This window comes from Pieris brassicae, chromosome 7, assembly GCF_905147105.1.
Source record: "Pieris brassicae chromosome 7, ilPieBrab1.1, whole genome shotgun sequence".
In the NCBI taxonomy this organism is placed as follows: Eukaryota; Metazoa; Arthropoda; class Insecta; order Lepidoptera; family Pieridae; genus Pieris; species Pieris brassicae.
The window spans coordinates 16,903,669-16,926,272 of record NC_059671.1 but is presented as its reverse complement, the minus strand read 5'-3'; the positions used below and the strand labels follow the sequence as shown (position 1 = coordinate 16,926,272).

At 31.9% G+C, this 22,604-nt stretch overlaps 1 protein-coding gene across 9 annotated transcripts in view; it reads left to right on the top strand.

Annotated features, from left to right (window-relative positions):
• Positions 1-22,604, top strand: part of LOC123712094 — a 121,590-nt gene that overhangs the window by 47,023 nt on the left and 51,963 nt on the right. For 5 of the 9 annotated variants that reach the window (XM_045665040.1, XM_045665039.1, XM_045665038.1 and 2 more), the window contains 2 exons: positions 16,586-16,638; positions 21,567-21,624. In XM_045665040.1, coding sequence (XP_045520996.1) covers positions 21,581-21,624 — 44 coding nt within the window. In that variant the 5' untranslated portion in view covers positions 16,586-16,638; positions 21,567-21,580. The remainder of the gene's footprint in view (positions 1-16,585; positions 16,639-21,566; positions 21,625-22,604) is intronic. The other 4 variants (XM_045665045.1, XM_045665044.1, XM_045665043.1 and 1 more) reach the window with 1 other exon arrangement.

Here is a 22,604-nt window from a genome sequence, read left to right as displayed (position 1 = left end):
TAGTACCTTTTTAGAGAGAACTATTATTTACGCTCGTTATTTAAAATTGATAAATTAATTAATTCGATTTTATGTGATGGCCTTATCTATATACATATTCATATTCTATAAACATATATATATATATATATATTATATAATCGTAAAGTGCACTTTTTATATAACATTTCTACTGAATAAAATGTTGTACCTATGTATCTCATATAAAAGCTATACTTATCTGCATTTATTGCAATCCCTACCATGACTACATATTCCATTGTCGGCTAGTTACACCATTTGGAGTACTCTCACCGTAGAGAAAATATACAAATCACAATTGAGTTTCGTAAAGGAAGCATTGTTCTTTTATCAAGATTTTCTGTTGGAGATAAATCAAATATTCTAAAACTAGCCATCCATGCAATACGTTTTCTAAAAAGTTGTCTTCCATATATTGTGTCTCTATATGGTAGGGGTAGGGTAAAAACTAACAGAATATTAATTATATTTAGTAGTTTTGGGCAGTGACGGTAATGAAAAAGAAAACTTTGTTAAGTTTATGTAAGATACATCATTGACAGCTTGAACGCTGCGTAGTTTTATTGAATAATGCAATTAGATTAAAACATGAGAATTTAATATAATCCTAAAAAGTTGCAGAGACTTTAATTGATTTCTACTACAAAAGATTTTTATGTGAGAGAAATCTTCTTAATTCTATACATACAAAGAGTATTTCGTTACTTATAAATATATAAAGAAACCGAAGACGTAATGAACCATTCAAACGTTCCCTATCATCATGTCTTCAATGTGAACAGACATATGAAATATGAGTTGCAAACGATCGATTTATTACGAATAACCTCGAAATCTGTAATGCCGCCCTCGTCACATAATTTTGCCGAGAGACGCGCCGTCTAGACAGGCGGGTGCAGACTTGCAACTATTATATACTATAAACTCAATTGTAACCACTTTCCGTTCTTATGCAGGAAGAACAGCCTATTTGTATCGAATTGCATGGAAGTAAGTGTGACAGGCTCTTACCGTAAGTGCTTTATTGACAACTGAAGCTATTTAGGAGATATTTTTAGACATGCTACACTGTCGCACTCTTCTATCTTATAAAACCAGACATGCACTATCACTATATATTAAATTTATTTTAAATAATTTCATTTCATTTTGCAAGTATGGTACAAAGAAAATCTATCATTTATTTACAAAACTGATCAAATCTATTTATAATGTCAAGTTTCTTATCCTATAATAAATACTATTTTTGAAAGAAATTTATTAAAAACATTGACTTCTCAGTACTTAAACTTAAGTTTACGATGCAAAAATACTTGAAATAATCTAAAGGACAATCTTAAGTATCCAGAGATGCTATAAATGCGATTTTTAGCCTTCCGTTGCTGTACTTGGTTTAATCTTGGTGGAAAACGGATAAATGACGTGCCCTCAGTCTACGTAGTTTTGTTAGTCAAATAGAAAAAAATATTTGGTTGTAAGATTTAACCAATACCTTACTACAATTTTTTAACTGTCTTGTTTGAGTCTAGTGTTGTCATACTACAATAAAATATAATAAATTATTTATTGAAGCAGACCATCACAATATTTATAAAAATATAAATTAGGGTTTGTATGTTTGATTCGGTTTTAATCAATACATTATTTAGGTAAGACGTTTATGTATGTTAATAATATTTAAACAAATGCATGTATACTACCTCAGCTATACAAACCACTATTGAACAGTTAACATGAATACTATGAAAGAACAATACTATAACACGATGTTGTAACAACATTTCATTGGTTATTCCCTCGTTATCAATAGGAAGATATTTGCTATAAAATAAATGTAAGTCAAGTTCATAATGATTGACGTCCGCGTTGCGGGCGGGCGGGGAGTGAGGGCGCCACTTTCCCAGGCTACAGCTGCGTCCGGGAGGGATGACGTCATTGTTGCCTTGCAAATGCATTAACACAGGATTTCCTTCATTACACATGTCACATATGGGCTACGGGTTTCTGTAAATCTATCATAGTAATATTATTATGACCTCAAACAGCTAGTTAATTGATATGTACTTATCACATTCATTGAATTTAGAAAGTAAACAAAATATTAACTAGCTAAGGAAACTGTATGTAGAAGATTTTCCACAATTCTCCAGACATGAATCATGTCGCAGAATGTAATATAAATCGTTTGGTACCATGCAACTATTTATTTTGTCTGTTATTTCAAATTGAACAAGGTTAATTTGTATTTTGTTAACACCTCTATCTCGTGTATTATTAATACAAATGACATGACTCATGATCGAATTCGCGATGTTTCACTCGTTGTATGCATTTTTGAAAGCGTATTTGCTAAACATTTGTCCAACTTTCTCCAATGTGAAAGAATCAAATTGTTGTGTGTCACGCTCAAATCCGCATCATTTGCAATGATTGTATCATTTTATTTGTGAAGTATATTTAATTATCCATACTTAACATCATAAAACATCATGAATGGTTGTTTGGCTGAACACGTTTATCTCGAATGGAAATTGAAAATGTATTTTAATTATGTTAACCGAGTTGTTGTTGCAAGGGTTGTTTAGTATTATGATGCGTTATTTAAGACATGCGACGAACTAATGATTAAACATCTTTTTATGTTTCAAGAGTGCTCAGATCCGCCACAGTAAGTGACGGAGACGGAGATCTCATTGTTGAAGTGCAGTCGACAGCTTCCATTCTTCGTGCTGAATTCTGACAAAGTTAAGATGGCCGCTTAGTACCATTGAGTGTACTTGTAATACTCGAACTCTAAAAGGGGATATACCACCACCAAATACTACGAAATTGATCCATATAAAGCTATATGTATAAAACTTCTATTACATGTTTTTACACAAAGAATATTTTATAGATAAGAATGGTATGAAAGCTGCTTTTTATATAGCTTTACAGCCTTCAGATGTTTTCTATTATACGTTTTATTATTAAAGAAGTCAATACGCTACGAGTTAATTAACGGAACTGTTGCTCTCAGCTTGTATTTACATAGAACATAATTAACATAATAAAAAGTAAATAACAAGGAAGAATAAGATTACGCAATTTCGATGGTCTTGCGATTGGCGTAATAAATTATTATGAAAATTTTTATTCCGTCTCTATCCCACTACGTACATTTGGCTGACAGCCAAAAGGAAGAGAATCCTGGCGCAGATTCAGGATATTTTGATATTATCAGCCTTATCGTCTGGATCTACTTATATGAAAATTTATTATGTAAGTAACTCAATGGTAATGTAATCCGTATACATAAACAAAACTGGGTCGTTTTGTATGAAAGGTGTTAAGAATAATAGACTATTTAAATATAAAGTGAAATGCTTTTTATTTTTACATTTTCACACTGCACGTATTTTTGTATTCGCAGAACTTTTTCGAAAATGTTTTGTTTAATTTAATGTAAATTATAATATCCAATTACAAAGAACGCACGTAACTCAAACAAAGAGGAGTCGCTCAGTGGGAGGCAGTTATTTTTTATAGGGCAAGATTTAGCTACCCTCGGCTTGAGCTCCTCTGAAATAACACAGAAAACTTTGCCCGCTTCCGTATTATTGTCCATTCCGAACTTTAAGATTGAATTAACTGTAAATTATTAAATGAGCGACTCAAATGTCAACAATCAAAGAGGTTGTATTTGAATTTCGAACACATTAATTCGATTGCTCACTAACAGAATTTCCTTTGATTACCTAAGTAATCAATACGCAAATCCCGCGATTAATAAATTTAGGTAACAATTCATTTCATCCCCGACGGGTTTTATGTAAATCGTTACACCTTCGTAAAGGCTTTAATGACAGTGTTCTCCGTTCATTAAGCCGTAGCGAAGGTATTTTGTCACGTGTCTCTGAGATGCTAATTTACACCCAACGATTCGATTTAGGCTAAACCTTACATCTTTAATATACCTTTTCCTTTCGAATTGCAAAATACACCGCATTATTTACATCGCACTGAAACAATTTGTGTAATTTTAGACTTATAGTAATTAGAGGGGTGAAGTTTGAGTGACGTATTTAATTTAAGCGGAAGTGTCTTTGTAATAAATATCTATAGTTAAAACTAAGTGGGTGAACCCTTGTCAAATTATAGACAGAGATTATTCCTAAATATTGGCTGTCACTTTAGTTTGCGGTTTTTATTATGAATAAAATGTTTATAGTAAGCCGTAAAAGGTTTATGTAATTTTATATGAAATTCACCTGCTATACACATGTGATCACGGTTACATGAAGGTCACAGAATATAATTTTGCCCTTGTCTGTGTGCGTATTTGTCAGTTGCTCGCACGATGAAGGAAAACTTCGTAAGGGAACCGGCATGCCCTAGACCCAAAAATTCGAAAGCGAGTATCAGACACGGAAGGCTGATCACCTACTTACCAATTAGAAGAATGCCTTGCCAAATTATCGCGAAACAGAAATCTTAGGCCTAGACCAGTTGTAGCACTGGTTTTATATAACCCCTATTCAAACGAGTGTAATAAAGGAGTTTCAATGTTTAAAATTCTTCAACAATTAAGGCTAATTTTGTTCAAATTTCCCCAGCCGAAGTATACAGCTAGTAATAAAACTTTCTCATTTACTTTTATCGGACATTAAAAGTGTCGCTAAACATTGATCGTGTCACAAAATTGAAATTTATTACTTTGTTAACGCTTGACAGTATCGTCAACTTTGATTCAATAACCGTAAATTTTTATGAGGGCTATTTAAACTAGGCATTCATTGTTACATGTATTATGTAAGTGTTAGGCAAACTGAAGCCTGGATATAGGTCAGTGGGGATACTGCATTCTGTTGACACTGGTGTGAATCGATATAGTAACTGTGCAGGCCAATTCACTGCACAAATTGGGGTTTTCCAAGTAGACGACTTGATAATTAAACAAAGAAGGTGTTAACAAGCGTTCGTTACATTTGTTGGTTGGAGAATGAACGTATTGGTTTGTACATTTTCTTTTAAGACCACATCTCGATCGATTTTATATTATTTCTGTAATTAAAAACTTACCTTCGATAAGGCAGCCATCTTGTTTTAACCATGATAAATATTCGATTTTAAATGTAAACTTGGGGAATTATTTTGATAACCTCATACGGATTAAACCTTCATATCTGAAAACGCTAAATTGACAAAAATGACAGTAAACCATAATTTATGTTATTATAACGTTTTGTAGGTAAAAACTATGATCGTTATTATAAAGGGCCTCAAAGTGGTGTCGTAAGGGGGCCGAGATATCCGGGGAATTGGGGATTCGATTCTCAATCAGAAAGAATATTATATTTAATGTTGAAATTAGTTTTTTGCCTTAAGTAAGTTGTGTGATCCCGGTGATTGGACAATCACTTGATGACGTTTTCAATAGACGTTAAAATGAAAGCCTGGCTTGTGTCTGTTTTATGGATGGAACTGCCAGTGATGAAATTTCGTATACTCATGAATCAATGTAAAATAATATATAAAAAGTACCGCAAAATGTAACCTGAATAAAATTTACATGTAAATTTTACTTTTATCGCACAGCTCCGTACGGTGAGTTATTGCAAGTAGTTTAGCTTTGAACAATATGTGCATTGTTTTCAAGGTGCGATCTATACGGACCGCTCTCACGAGCAACTTTCGTTTTTGAACCGCCCAGATTTGATCTGCCTTTGTTATTTGAAAATTTCTCTACAATTTACTGTAAAAGGGCCGAAGCCAATGCGATGTATAAACATGTAATCTTTATATAGGTAAAATGTATTTATGTACCTTTATAAAAAAGTCCTAAGAAAATATTTAGGGTAACGAGAGAAAAGGCGCTTCTGATTTTAAACATGTCTTCCCTCAAACCCAGACCCTTTGAAGTAACCGCGTTGAAACAAACTGCATAACTCGTACTGCGTTTGAGCACCTTTACATAAAACAACTTATGCAGCAATTGCCGCATTAGCTTCAATCGCGTTAAATTTATCTTTTAGTAATTATCTCTTAATTGAATTACTGTTTGTGGAGGTTTGAGTTATCCTACGACTTGTCTTAGCGCCGGTTTCATTCTATTTCGTACTTTTTTATTTTTCACATCCCTATACTATTATTTATATTTTATTACTTCTATGTGTAATAAATGTTAGTTTGTTTGAATGAATACATGAATCATTTCTCTAATTCTTTTGTCTTCACTGACCTAAGATCAATAAATTGTACCTATAGAATTGCCTGGACTTTTAAAATTCCCACCGTGACCAAATTTATTATTCACAATGAATTGCTCGCGTTCTGCTTTTTTCGTCCCAGTGGGCTTCTAATGTCCCTTCATTTATTCAACAAGCTCCTATTTAACTGTAATATTTCTTACGTTTAGGAATTGTTATATCTCTAATTTGTCTTCTCTTCACTACTACGTACGAATAAACTTCCTCTTTCGTTTTTTATAATGTTGATGACAATTATTCATTATTGTAAGTAAACGTAATTTGTATGGTAATAAATAGGTTACGTTATTCTATGAAAATAAAAATAAGTAAAGTCTAAGTAAACTCGTTTACAATAGACTAGTTAATTAAATATCAAAAGTATAACCTGTTAACCGGAAATAAGTGAAGAACTTTCAAACTTTTTATGACAAAAATCTATTTTCGACGTTTGTCAAGTAATTAAATTCGTAAAAACAGTACAAGTTTTGTTATAATTAAATGTATATTTTTCGTAAAATAGACCTGGTATTTATTTCTAAAAACGTACATTTCATCTAATTATTTTGCATGAGCAATCATAATGACTATTCATTCATTTACATAATTATTTGTCATCGTCAATATATTTATTATAATTATAGTACTGAGTACCGTAAATGTAATGTCGAATATCTGACACAATAGAAAAGTAACACCTTAGAACTAAATAGTACAACAACTACTTGATAAAACTATCAAAAGGTTAAAGTATAAGCTAGGACCATTTTAAGCTAGATATATCACATTGTTACAAGTTCACATTGGACCATATAAAAACATTTTTCTATTTAAAGCTTTATTTCTTAAGATCTTTCGTGTATAGAGATCTGCCGTACAATTTTATTGTACGTGATAAGTGCGTTGAATATTTATAAAACCCAACAGTTAACATTCAAAGAGAAAACATCCATCAATCTAATTTATTAGGCTATTTCTGCTGAATGGTGTTTTCATTAATCCTTGTAAGAATTCATTAGCAATAAGCCAAATTAACTTTAAAAGAATTGTAGGATCGTGCTGGGTTTCTAAGTTTTTCTTGTGTGTTCTTAAATATTTTGTATCTACATATTTTTATAAGTCTACGAGTTTGTAGCGAGCGTCATTTATGTATTTATGCCACGTCATTATTCTATCATAACAGTTTCTACTAATGCGATAGAACGACAACAACGATTATCCTACATAAAAAAACATAAGCAGGCAACTCTTGTGAACTCAGCTAGTATACTAACAAATAGGTCTACCTTGATAAAAATTCTGTCATGTGTTTGTGTGATGTTTGATGCTTGAAAAAAAACATGATGCTTTCGCCAATCATGTTTTTTTTTCAGATGGTCACCATATTTTAAGTTCAGCACCACTCTTAGATTCAGCGCTAAATCTGTCTCTTTTAGTAATAAGTGTTAAAATGTTTAGTCTAAGTCTAACTATTAGACATTTTGTAGTCGAGTATTATATATAACTAACACCAGTATCCTAATGAAATACTTTCTTTTCACGAGTCCTAAATTTTTTATAGAAAGCTGTTGATACGTTAATTGACTCTTATGGTGCCTCTGCAAACCGGGTTCACATCTGATGGGGATAAAGCATTAGCTGAGCGCGTCTCCCTGTCTACGTACGTTTGTTTATAGTAGGTAGCATGCGTGGAAGGAATTTTAATTTGTTTGTTATTTTTAAATGCAATTAGGATAATAATTTTAGATATATAACCTACCTAACCAAGGAAGCTAGGAGTTAGACTGCATATCATAATAGAAATAGACCCAAAAAACCGATTATTTATCAAAACTTATGTAACAGTATAACTAGTATTGTCTTTTGTTAACATAGCTTTTACAAATTAAGAAAACAATTTTTAAACAGATTAAAATTATGTAAATAATTATAAATTTTTAATAATAATACATAGCTTTAATACTATTTATAAAATACATTCGCTGAAAAAGCAATTACATATTTTTATGAATAAATAATTCTTTAGTTAATCTGTGGTTGCAAACCGCATGAAGGTTATTTAAAATTATAAATGATTAAATTCGGCTGTTTGTTGTACGTAAAGATGAATTTAAAATAAAATGAACGTTACAAACAAGGTCCAGACACGATACCTTATATTATATAATTGTAAAGAACGTTTTTAATATTTAATTTTCCTCCTTTGTCTCCTACTTTGAAGCAGTGATCATGTCAAATTAGTTCCCAATATTTTGCATATACATGCAAAACTTCACATATATACAGTTTTACTTTTTCGGTTTTATTGCTATTTAATTTACTGTCGTAAATAAATGTCGATTGACGAGCTATGCGAAGGTAAGCCAAAATAACAATCATTTTGAAACCACGCGCCAAAATGTATCAACAATTCATTGTTTTAATTAAAGATATTCACTTATAATAGGAAATTAAGTTATCAAACAAGAAGTTCCTCTATGCATTATCGGGAATCGTGAATTTCCATTATGTAACTAAAGAGCTTTGAGTCTTCCAATTTCCGCAGAGTACGTACGGAACTTTCGGGATTATAACTGTCTCTATATCAGCTTTATATCGAACGCAAATAATGGTATTGCAAATTTTTGCTACAATATTTGTCAATATATATGAAACAAAATATAATAAAATTAAATATAAATATATGCGTTGCTGCCATTATTCTTTTTTTATGTTACTGGAGGCATACGGGCAGGAGGCTCACCTCATGTTAAGTGTAACACCATGGACACTCGCACTGCCAGAAAGCTTGCAAGCGCGCTGCCGGGCTTTTAAGCATTTAAGCTCTTTTCTTGAAGGACCGAATTCGTTCGGAAATACTTCTGTGGGGAGCTGGTTCCACACAGTCGTGGTGCGTGGTAGAAATTGCCTTACGAAACGCTCAGTTGCGGACCAACGGACGTCATGGTGATACCGATGGTATTTTGTATTCTGCCTTGCCGTCCGATGATGAAACTCAGCTGCAGGTATATATATATATATGTAAAATATACATACATTATAGGTATATATTTTACATTCCCTTTTAGTGGATCAAGTTATGGTGCTTAATTTATTTATTACCGATTTTTAGTTAAAAAATGTACTACTATATGCCTAATGGCTGAATACGCCATTAGTCGCATTTTATCACCACAGAACACATTCAATGGTCATTCCTGACCTGAAGCGCACATGTATGAAACCAAATCATTCTTCTAAATTGACTAAATAATAGACTTAACGAATAAGATTCAGAAAAGAGACTTGTCAAGAACTATGACTCCCGTATATTAAAATCCAACGTTTTAGCCAAGCGGGTCATACAGCGCCAAGGCTCGTTTCTGGATATCACACCAACGTGACAAGCGTTGCTTGACAAGTTTTGCTGATTTTCAATTAATATCTCTGCGTTTATTGTTGACTGTATATCCTTTTAGACTAAAAACTGTTTTCCCTCGTGACTCAATGAAGGAACCCTTAGTAAATTTAGATTCTAGATGCCAGCGAATTTGCATTTCGTAAACAACAACCACGATTGCAATATATATTTATAGTTTTGCACTTTCCATTTCAACTATATCTCACTGTCTTACCTATTTATACAACATAACAAAGGCATAGATGTTCCTGCTTTTTGAAAATTGGCTTCATGTAAATTTGAACGGGCCCCCTTCATACATTGAGGGCGCCGCGTCCCTATATTCAACACTCTTTGATATACGTCTTTTGATGTCTGCATCTCATACAATGTTCGGATAACTTTTTTACGTGTTTTAGCACAATTTCACGTTTAGTTAGCGTTAGTGCTCTTCGCATATAGGTTGAATAAATCTCAACTCAGCGCATTGTCATTAATCGTACCGAGTGCACGTATTTTAATTATTCTATTGAAGAATCTAGATTGAACAAATGCGGGCTCTTTAAGTGGTTTTCTATTGCACTCTATACTTTACCTATGTATATTAATTATCTAATAAAATTATACGTTTTTTAAAAGTGGTTTTATTTAAGTCATCATCTTATAGTCTCAAATTGTTTTAACGCTTTAAAAATAGAACATTATTGCACTTAAGTCTGTGCAATTAGGCCGATTTAGTGTCTATGAATAACATAGAGTATTGTTATAGTAGTATAATCTGAAATCTCGATATGTAGCCTATGCGGATATTCAAAATTTGAATTTAGAACTTCCTATTTCTCCTCTCGATGTCTGTTGGACACTTCCTGAATGTTTACTTACACAAATTTATTCCGTGTAAAGACACTTTCTAAGATTTAATAAGCTGCATTACATAGGGGGTTCTACGTAAATATTATTGCATCTATTTGAGTCCTTATATGTAGATAGATGTGATCCTGAGTAATCTTCATTTCAAACGTAGTAACAATGGTGAACGGGTCGCTAGTTCACATTAAAGCGCTTTAATTACGAACGAGTGTTTTAGATACTAAACGTGCATAAGTCCCGCGTCCTACTAGTTTTAGTTACGCACGTCTGAGATCGAGCTATAAAAGGTTTTACTGCTTCATTTAACGTGCCGCCTCACAGATAAATGTCCAACTTTACGACTAATCTAACGGATTATGTTGTTTGAAAAGAATTGTAATCACACTGCAACATATGCCTGACACTCAAAACGGTAACACGTATGAATTTCACTTTCGTTCACTCGAGTTGTTCAAAGAGGTGTTATTCTATTGACTTTATACAGAGATGTTTGCTTTACTAACAAAATAAATTTATGCGTGTTGAGCATTTTACACAAACAGTTATAGAAACATTGCGTCTAATAGAAGTTATCTTTAATGGATACGAATGTATTAAATTATTAAAATGCTTTATTTATTAATACGGTGTCAGTTGTGAGTGTTATATAAAAAATGTGTGCGTGTCCACACGTAAGAAGTGAAACTTCTTTATGACCTTATTTTTCAAAAAATGATCTACTATATGCCACTTTACAGAAATTGGTTAAATAAAATAAAATTAGATAACGTTTAACAAAAGTATTTTATTATCATAGACATGAATACAAATAATACAATTACTTCATTTTACCTTCACCTTACAACTATTACAGAACTTTACTAATTGTAATAGATTTATTACTATCATTGTTATCGTTATTATATTTTTTTGTTATTAATGGCTTCGAATTAACCGTGGTAGGCACAAGAAAAAGATGGCACGTAATAGAAAAATGTGACGTGTAACCCTAAAATGTGACGGTTATTTTTTTTCTAACGCCGATAAAGAAGTTTCACTTCGAGTCGCGTTAACCAAAGACAATATTATTGCTTGCTTTGTGTCCTTGGTGATGGGAGGAAAAATAATAATTTTGAAGGCCACAGATCTTGTTTTGTCAAAAATTATCAAAACATTATACATAAATCTTAGAGAGTCGCGTAAAATAAACATAACGTTTATTCTGTGGCTGTCGTCCGAAAAAGGACCTAAGTTTTTTTTTTTGGAGAATCGAGGCTAACCGAATACATGCCGAACAATTGAAGGATAACGACTCTTCACATACGTAGCTTTAAATGTCAATTAAATACACGATAGCAATAAGAAATAAAAGTTCCAGAGTTATGACCTTACAAATTATGAATATTATAGTAAATAAAATTTTCATAAAACATATGTTGTTTCTGAAAATCTGTTATATACTTCGTTTTTAAATACGAGCGCTTTTTCAGCGCTTTCGTGCGAAGTTTTAATATCTCCCTTTGTGTCCAAGATCAAGCGCTGTTTAGTTCTGGAAACAAAGGATTCGACTGTTTATGTAAATCAAATGTCTGTTTACTGTATTCAATTGAATTTTGCATTTAAATTGAGTTTTCAATTTTCATTAATCTTTTTAAATGTATGTTGCCAGTTGCAAATACAATTTAGACTATTGTTCAATTTATTAGATACAGTCTTCTTAAAACATCTTGACATGAGATATTTAAAATTGAGGTATTAACATTGCAGGTATTATTAATAAGGGTTTGAAGGCTTATTATATGGGTGCGTAAAACGTGCAAGTTATGCAACTAAAAGTTTAGATATATTTTCTTCGACTGATTGTACAATAATTTAACCAGTTATTAACTAGCGTAAAAGTACATTATTATATAATAACTAGTCATTTAAACAGTATAACAATTATACAAACACAGAATTTGCCTATTTCCTAAAAGTTACATTTATGAAAAATATGAAAGGCGCAGTGAAAAAGCAAAATTTTTCATTAAATGCAAAATAAATACTCTCAGTCGACGCCGCCTCTTGTCATCAGATAAGGATCCAGCTATTTCGTTGAATAACATTTGAATTTTTTACTTTCACGAAGATTGCATATAAATGCAAGTATAAACTTGCATGCACAGGAATGAACTTTTTACATTTATTAATCTTGTGTTAATGAAACATGCTTTTATAGGAATGGTAGGATTTTATACGTAATCCCCAATTCGATGCAATGTTTTTAGACCATTTCCACCAAGTATTTCTAATATGAGCTCTCTATTCCTACCCGAAACTGTCGCAATGTAAATTGGTAATTCATTTCATTCATTTGTTTAGGTTAATAACGACGGCACAGATATAATAATTGTATCTCAATAATATTCTATTATAAAAACATATTGAACTATGGTTATGTAATTTATTTCAATTTTGCTTAACCTTCATAGTAATAATATATAAAAAGAAAACACTAAAAAATCTTTAAAAGTTTGATCCCTGTGGTAGTGTTTAACGCTGGCAGCACATCCTTGCTGAATTGCGATACATATTCGTTCATCGAGGAAAGCACCAGCTCTGGGGTCACATTCTATGTACCAGGTATCAACTTAAATCTTTAATTAGCACCTGTGCACTTGAACCCCACGGCCCAAGAGCCTACTCCGAAGGGGTATAAATCAAATTTTATATTGGTGTATATATAATCTCTTTTCCATTTACCACCTTGAAATTCTTACCCAGAAGTAGAATTAGTATTTGCTAACTCCAGACCCTACTGACTATATAACGTTTTCTTCGCTTTTTATAAATGTTAAAATCGATCAGTGCAACAGACTGGCTAATTAATAAACAACCTGTTCCAAACTACTCAAAGAGCAAACGTACAAAATTTATGAAAATATTCATAGAAACAATTTTCATTTGAAAATAATAAGCTAATGCATTGTGAAGAGTTATGCAGGCGTAAATGAGATTGCGGTGTGGCAAAGCCTGCAGGCGGGAACAGATAAGAGACGTTTGCCTTAAATTATTTGCTATCAACAATTCGCCTGACTCTTAAAGGACATTGAAAATAAAAGCCATACAAGTTTAATATTATTTTGCTTTTAGAATTCCTAGACAATTCAATTTATTTCTCAGTTTCCTATCTTCTTGCTAATGACAGTAGTCAATTAATTTTACCTTATGACTTATTCACAGCCCAGATACAATTTACATTTATTATTTATGACGATCACAAAATAACAAAAAATATATATCATCATATCACTTTTTCTGTCGCAGGCAAGCGAATGTTCGAATTGGGTTATTTTAAACCGCTATAAAAACATAATGTTGTTTCCTTGTAATTTTTTTTCATATTTAGTCGTGTTAGTTATTGTTGAGGTGTCTTTGATAAGCTGTAACGCCTGGGTAGATCGACGTGACTGTGAGCTATTGCGATACCGACCTCAATATTGAATTTTTTTACCGCGTGTTCCCAAGGTTGCGAAATCACTACACTGAGAGTACTTCATCCAAATAGCTAACAAAATCGGGATCTGATCGGAGAAAGCACGAAAAGCCAATGGTCAAAGTCCAATTTACCATACGATACTTAAAAAGACAACTCCAACATTAATTTAGTAAAATATTGAAAAAAAATCACATTCTATAATAATCAATGTGTTTTAATAGGATCTATACGTAGCGTTCATGTCGAACGGAAGTGCCCGCATAGAAACGATACCCTATATTTTGTTTTATTTCTGCCTTCGTTTAACAGGCACAGAACTAAACTGGTTAACACATGGGCGACTCTAATAGCTTGTATTGTATGTCGCTAACTAGGCCACTTGGTTGGATATAGGACACAGTTTAACCTGCTTCATTTATAATGAATGAATTCTCTATGTAGAATTAGAAAATATTGTATATAATATACTTATATATAATATTGCAATTTAACGATATTCATACTTAAGACCTCACATATAATATCTTTTATTGACTTTTGCAAGTATAAACCGCATGTTTATACTTGTGAATACACGTTAGACAAAATAACAAAACGCTTCGTTATATTATTATATAACGAAACGTTATGTTAGCTATTGCGTGCGAATAACGATTAGCAAAGTAGATACTTCCTTCCGGTTCCGGTTCATCGTTTAATAACGCCTTCGGGAACTGTCTGAGCAACGAATTCGGAAGGTTTATTAGCTTACGCTCTGTCTGCGAACTGTGGACCGTTGCCAACTGTACTTCAACTGCCTTTTGTTAACCGACTTTAAACAATGAATATTCTTAAAAACGTTACTATTTATTATTCACAATATTTTGTTAATAAATTATATTAAAATATTTAATATAATAAGGTAATATATAATACAGTATTATTTTAACGGTTGGACTTCTTCGTCTTAGTTGCACCATACAGCTCAGTTTCCGTGTTGCTTAAAAGCTATCGAAGCTTTCACTGTAAGTGTCATTTATCATATTTACTTACAATTTGTTTATTAAGCATCGGCAAGTTACAGTTGGCTGTGGTGTAACGACTTTTTTGAATTAACCTACTATATATGTACGTAATAATTTCAATTATCCTAGATTGTACTTGAGATATAAGCCACTAGAATTTAGGTTTTTTGTCGAAAATAATTTTTTACATATATTTTTGCTACATTAGAAATAATATTCTCTATTAAGTTAATAAATACTAATTTTATAAAACAAACTAGTTAAAAAAATGTTAACTAAAACAGGTTTATGCGTATAAAATTAGAATGTGAATAGTATAAACTCAAAATAACACGCACACACTAACATATTTTTATTTATACAAGGTATTCAGTACTCGAACAATCTTAAGTATTCCATAAATATTTACGATCGGTAAAAATCTGAAACGCTCAAAATTTCCTGTAGCACTTTTGTAGGCCGTAAAGTGGTTTATTGTAGCCACAGGTGCGGTCTCCAAGACCGCGGCTCAATTCGCTCGTAAACGTGTGTTTACATCTATTGACAGGGAAAGTCAAATGGAAGATGTAAGGTCATGAAAAGTGAAAGCTTGAAACTTTTACACACCTGAAAGCATGTTTTCATAACGGAGGAGTTGTTTTTAAGATAGGAAATTAATTGTTATATGTTCGTTAAAACAAAAGCATAATGAAAACTATGTTGCATTTGGTAGGAATATTTAACAGTATTTTTATTATATATCGAAAGATGGACTTGATGCCGAAGCAGCTTTAGCATATACTGCGGCAAATATGAAAATATTCTATTAATGAATAATCCCCTGACCTAGAAAAATATCTTAGTTATTTACAAAAAAACAACTCTAAACTAACTATCAAAATCAATATATAAAATATTTTTTGGTTCATACATCTGTTATATTTTAAATCACCGAATATGATTTTGTCCCATATGGTGTCGAGAACCTTGGTCCGTGGGGTCCTAGCGCTGAAAGGCTTTACCAGGAAAAGCAATAAGGTTAGTCGATCACAGAAAACCGAAGAGCTGGCAGCTACGTCGGACAAAGATTAGCCTAGTTAGTAGAACGCTACCAGTATCTTCGGAACCTTGCCTAAAGGCCTCCTTTTAATAATATATTTTAGTAGTTTTCTAGATTTTTGTTATACAAGTTACTTTAAAAAGTTTTTTTTTATTACTGAAACTCATATGTTTACTTTTAAAGATCTTATTTTGTCTAATAATGCAGCAACAGATCATAAATACATAATGTCATTCAATAGGTTCCGATATTGTTCAAATTGGCAGCTAAGTTAAATTCGGTTTATTACTGAAAACAATTTTTTATAACTTTTTTAATATTTTTTTTTATATATTTAGAATCATCTGATAAATAAGAAAAATAACATAACATTATTTACGTTAATGCTGCGTTAAGCATCACAAATTATAAGTCACCACCACACGTATTCAATACCAAAGCTAAGTGTTTACGATTATTAGAGGCACGTCTTATAAATAAAACATAGGCAGGGAGTGAATACATTTCTTTGAAGCAACGATCGATTGCCAAATATCGTCCTATGTTTACTGTCTACCTTGCAATTAAAATGTTTTTTCTTTGTTGCAGACATCGCTTGGAATGACTCAAATTAATCAGGAAGCGTTGGCCCTAGCGTCCCGGTAAGATTAATTATAATATTTTAATATGTAAGTGATTTTAATATATCGGTTTGATTACTAGAACAGTGTGCGTGCGATTCATATTCCTGAGGTCATAGATTTGAACCCAGGCAGACAATAATGGACTTTTTTATGTCCTCATTAAACACTCACTTGTACGCTAAAGAAAAATACACGGCATGTGTCAGGGAAAGAAGGCTGATAACCTACTTGCCTCAAGATAAAACCAACATGTTGCACGACTGTTTTAGTTACAAATGTTAAGGTTTCACCTCGGTTCGGTAAACCACTGAAAATATCTATGTTTGTATCGAAACATAATTAAGAATGAAAATGTTAATATGAAATATTCAACTAAGAATAAAACGGAGATAATTTTCGGATTTTTTTTTCATATAAAATTTAAATACATTATGTTATAATTAAAATAAAATAAATCAGTGGTGCTACAACCTTTTTAGGTCTGTGCTCCAGATTTCTGTATCTGTTTCATGATCATTTGTCAAGCAAGCCGGCATGACACACGCCGTCAACTTTTTGGTCTAAGGCAAGCCAGTTTCCACACGATGTTTTCCCTCACCATTCGACCGAATGTTAAATGCGCACATAGAAAGCACATTGGTGCACAGGCGAGGATCGAACCCACGACCTTAGGGATGGGAGTCGTACATTAAAGCCACTAGGGTAGCACCGCTCAAAGATGTTATATTTTTTGTTATGAAAAAGCTTAAAATACTGCTTACAATTATATAAGCACCTGTTTGCATTTGTTAAATATATTACTTAACACGAAATATTTTAATCCAAAAAGCGTACTACCACGCTTTTTGGATTTTTCTATTATTAGATATCCCATACGTATCCATAGATATCTAATCTAATGACGTGGAATAAAGGATACCTGTATATTTTATTCCAGAATAAAACTATTTTATCTTATTATTTTTATTTTACTAAATATATTAAAATTTGATACAGAAACGTTACAGTCGTTTGTTGCATGAGAGCATCAACACGCCTCAAGGGACTGGGAAGGTTAAATTAAATGACATTCAACCGGACCCTATTTCCTGAACAAGCAAGCTTGTGGCAGTCAAATCAACAAATTGTCCTGTCATCTTTGTCAAATTGTTACTGTTATACATGGATATTTGCGAATCTAATAACGCGCTGGCATATGTCCACATTTAAAATAATCGTTTAAAGTTTTTAGACGCTGCACTGTTTATGTTTTTAGAAGATAAAAAAAATAAAAAATTCTGTTTCATGACAATATAATAGGCAGGTAGGTGATCAGCCTCCAGTGCCTCACACACGCCGTAGACTTTTTGGGCCTATGGCAAGCCGGTTTCCTCACGATGTTTTTCTTCACCGTTGGAGCGAATCTTAAGTATAGAAAGAAAGTCCATTGGCGCACAGCCCGGGATCGAACCTACGACCTCAGGTATGCAAGTCGCTATGCCAACACTGCTCATGGTTATGAAATACTTATTATAGATAAGATATGAAGACCTTGTAAAGGAGGATACATAATTTGTTAAAGTAAAATTTTATGATATACGAAATTGCAAAGCATTGTAACGATTTTTATATACCTATTCTTGTATGTATACATACAAATATACGTTTTTAATATTAAAAAAAGGTATGGAATGAACTATACAATTTGTCATAGAAAAGCTGGGAACCCCAACACAGGTATTTATTAACTTAAAAGGGTTCCCAATTCTTACACATTATAATACATTTTGATACTAAATTAACACATATTTATGTTGTAAGCTCATGACAAACACTACATTATACCGTTCCAAACATACAAATATTTTTACTAATAACGAGTTTTTGTTTTAATATTAGCGGGTATTATTTGTGATATCTTCAATTTTATAAAAATTTAAACGATCCGGTCACGTTCAATTCACGCCAATTCAATGAGGAATACTCTTTTCTTCTCAAACTGTGTATTCCGATGATAATTTTTGTCAGCCTCCCTTGCCTTTGTAGTGGCCAAATTAAAATTCTTTATTTAAATATAAAGACTCACCACAGAGCTCGCATATTCTATAGCACATACTATTTTCATTTTGATTCATTTAGATTTCTTACCAATACCAGAGATGTGATTATTATAATTCACTAGGTATTATTATAGATTCTACAAACGGAGCCTGAAGATGAAAATAATATTCCATTCTGTGTCTTGTATTAATTAATTTAAAACAACCAGCAAAACATTACTTCTCAGAGTAAAGTTTTTCTTTTTTTAATGAGTTTAAAAATAAAAGTAATTTATTTTCATTTCATTTCATTCACATAGAAAATAAGAGATAGAAGAGGCTGGCTAAAGGCTGTCATTGGAACTGTCTATGTGCCTTCGTTTACCCTTGTATTTTTTTTAGCTTGTACATGATAACTAAATGGTACAAGTAGCTTGCTGGTACTATACTCTAGGTTTGTTTTTCTTGTATGATGTATAAACAAAAAAAAAACGAACCTTTCACCTCTATCAGCAAGGCGCGGTGAAATAGGAGGTATATATATATATATATATATATCCTATATTGGGATCCTGGAACTCATTACTGTGAACACGCGAATAAAAAAAATATTTGACATCTACAGGTCGGTAATTACCTATAGCCACTGACAACTGAAATCGACTGTCAAAACCAAACGCCCAGTTCTAGATTAAAATAACAGTTTTTTCAAATCCCTCCGATTGCTCGACAAAGGCATCACTGTTAATTTGTCTTTACTTCTGTATTCAATGGCTATTCATTGCGATACGATAAGTTGAAACCCGGTTTATAGATTGACGAATATTTTAATACAATTTATTTTCATCAATTTTCGTGTATCCTCAAGAAGGCAAAGCCTTTTTATTTATTTATTTATATATATATACATTCTAAAGCAATGTGTATGCCTAAAAAATACAAGAAAATATGACTTCTCCAATTTAACACACGTACACATTAACATCAATTACATTATAACATAAGCAATATATCGAAGGAAAAAAGAAAATCAAACAAACAACCACAAAATAAAACAAAACAAATAATAATAACTAAAAATTAATAATACACTAAAACTAAGAGTTAAAAAAATAACAATAACAATAACAGTAATAAACAAACAAACAAAATGAAAACTTAAACCACATTAAGAGCCTGCAAAACAAGGTTACGGTAAGTTGGTAGACTGTTGTAAAACACATCAATATTTTCATCAATGTTTCTAATTAATGTTGTATGTAGTAACGTGAACTATCAAACAACCAAAACAAAACTTCGTAGGGTATGAATTAGATTGATAGCTTAATCGCGTGCTTCGTCAAATTATCGCCACAATTTCACACAGCATAAACTGAAATCCCGCGATTAATATTTGTAATCCACTCAAAACGGCTCCATTAATTCATATGGTACAAACTACTTAATTTTAATAACATAATAACGGATATGATATCTCCCTTGATTTGATCATTTGATCATTTGGCTGTACTGTAAGATCCTTAATATCGAATTGATATTGTGGCCTAAGTCGATACTTTCTTACACATAACATTGTCATTGTCACAAGTACTAAACAATTTAATAAAAGATCTTTAAACCCTAGACTCTGGGCAAAAATTGAAAAAAAAACCTACAAATTGAAAAAGCAAATAGTTCAAATAAATAAAAGTTTAATTCTTGCTAGTCATAGTTATAATACTTCAGTAGTTTGAGTTCTATGAGGGTAAGCTGATATATGAAAACGTGTATCATGTATGTGTTAAATATGTAAACACTAGATCACTCATTTGTATGCAGTATAATTTTGCATGCATAACATGCGTTTTAATCCGATACCTATAATTTTGGCCCCAACTGAAAATCCCGAATCGAAAAAGCCTGATAAAAGGATAAGCTCTTGATCACTATTTAAATAAACTTTATTCATATTAGAACTAGGCCATATATATAAGCTATATAATAACGACCTTTTTTTCATCGGGATTCAAAATAATTTACCTTTAAAAGTTGGAGTCTTTAAAAGTGTGCTACCTCATTACAAAATTGTATAGTATTTAAAACAGTATCTGTTATTTACAAATGTCGAAGCGTATCGTTAATTTGTTTATGACAAATATGTCCTAAAAAATATACAAACTAATCTAAGTGCGATAGTACTAAGATCGATCTTTGATTTCATTGGAGAATCAGTGAAAAAGACACAAATGCCTTAAGCAATGAGACGCTTAAAATTTAAAGCTAAGTATTTCATCAACCCTATTTCCACTAGCTATATCAGCGCAAATGGCGCTTTTAAGTGCCTCACATAAATTAAAGTCAATCTACACCTTTTGTTGAGACGTTATTTAACTCAATTCTTCGTTAGCAATCTATCAGTCTTCAACAAAATTGATTGCTGATTAAGCAGCTGAATCGCTTTCATCTGCCATTGTTTTTCGTCTACTATTTATCTCTTTGGTATTTCTAGAAAGTTGTGGAAGTTTATTTCCTGATATTCAAGTTGGATTGTTTCATCTGAAGTGACTTTGAATTATGTACTTCATTTCAAGCGTTATTTATAAAAACGTTATATTTCTAGTATATTATATTATTTAGAATTGGCGGAAATAAAACAATGGGCGTATATGTATGTAAGAAATCAGTTCGAATCGAACGCTGTTTGTTCAATTTATGTTTTAAGAAGTTATGTGAAGTATTTTTAATAACATATACAAAAATAGAATTTATATATTCACACTGTATTAATCGACAGTATTCTCTTTATATTTATGCGACGTTTTCCTGCCAAAGTTACTGTCATAATATAACGACATTTTGCCGCCCATCTACTCACCAGCAGAATATCTTAAAGAGTATTTAGTAAGGGCGGAAAAGTCCGACATCTCAATATTAATGGATGGTTTTCAGGGCGTGGGCGTGAGATGGCTCGTGCGGGCATGCTGCACAGAGGAAAAAATGGACCTGAGTGAGTATTAATCATTTATTTCAACGATTGTCGGAAAGTAATTACTCCATGTTATTCGGAAAATACAGGAAGAGTTTTTCCGAAGCGTTGCTTGTCTTTTATACATATTCTGAGTGATTTAAAGGTTATATTATATAACTATATTCTTGTGTCCAGTTTCTGCTTACCATGACAATCGTGAAATAGTGCTATGGAGTAGATATATATAATAAATTTGTATATTTTTAGATTTTACTTTATTGTAGTTTTAGTTAGTGTTATTTTTTGGTAATTATTTATGTACTTCTTGTACTTTACCCTCTGTAAGTGTTTCTTTGTTATTTTTCCATACTAGGCTTGTCTTGAAGATATCTCTTTTTAGAAATAAGGCCTCCGGTTGCATAATAACTGTAACGTGCATTTTTTATATGTATGTTTTTATATAAAGTATCGAAGTGTAAATATATAATACCTATGTATTAAACTATTTTACGTTTATAACTAAACCCTGGTATAATCAATTACAGGTATCTCTTTCCCAAAACCAAATAAATTTTCAATTAAGTAGCGTATTAGATTTACATTATTATTTTTATGCCACAAAAGTATGGCATGAACTTTTTCATAAAACTTACACGATTAGACACGATTCAGCACTTAACATAATTGGCACACGCTCAATGTAATGGTCATGTATAAAAGACTTGTTTCGCTGTTTAATATTTCTCATAATACGACTTATATTATATTATTAGGCTATTTATGTATGTTATTGAATTCGATGCATTTCTCTCTATGTTTTAGTAGAATTCGTTACAGGATATATAGTTTTTTATTAATTTATAACACTCTACTCCCCTGCCTGTCCAGGGACTTTTTATCTCACATTTTTTCCAAAAATAAAAATAAGCTACATTTAATTAATTTACTAGTTCGCGAATGGCGGGCTACGCGTCGCGACATACGGCCGGATATATACGGATATGTAGTTACTAAGGACT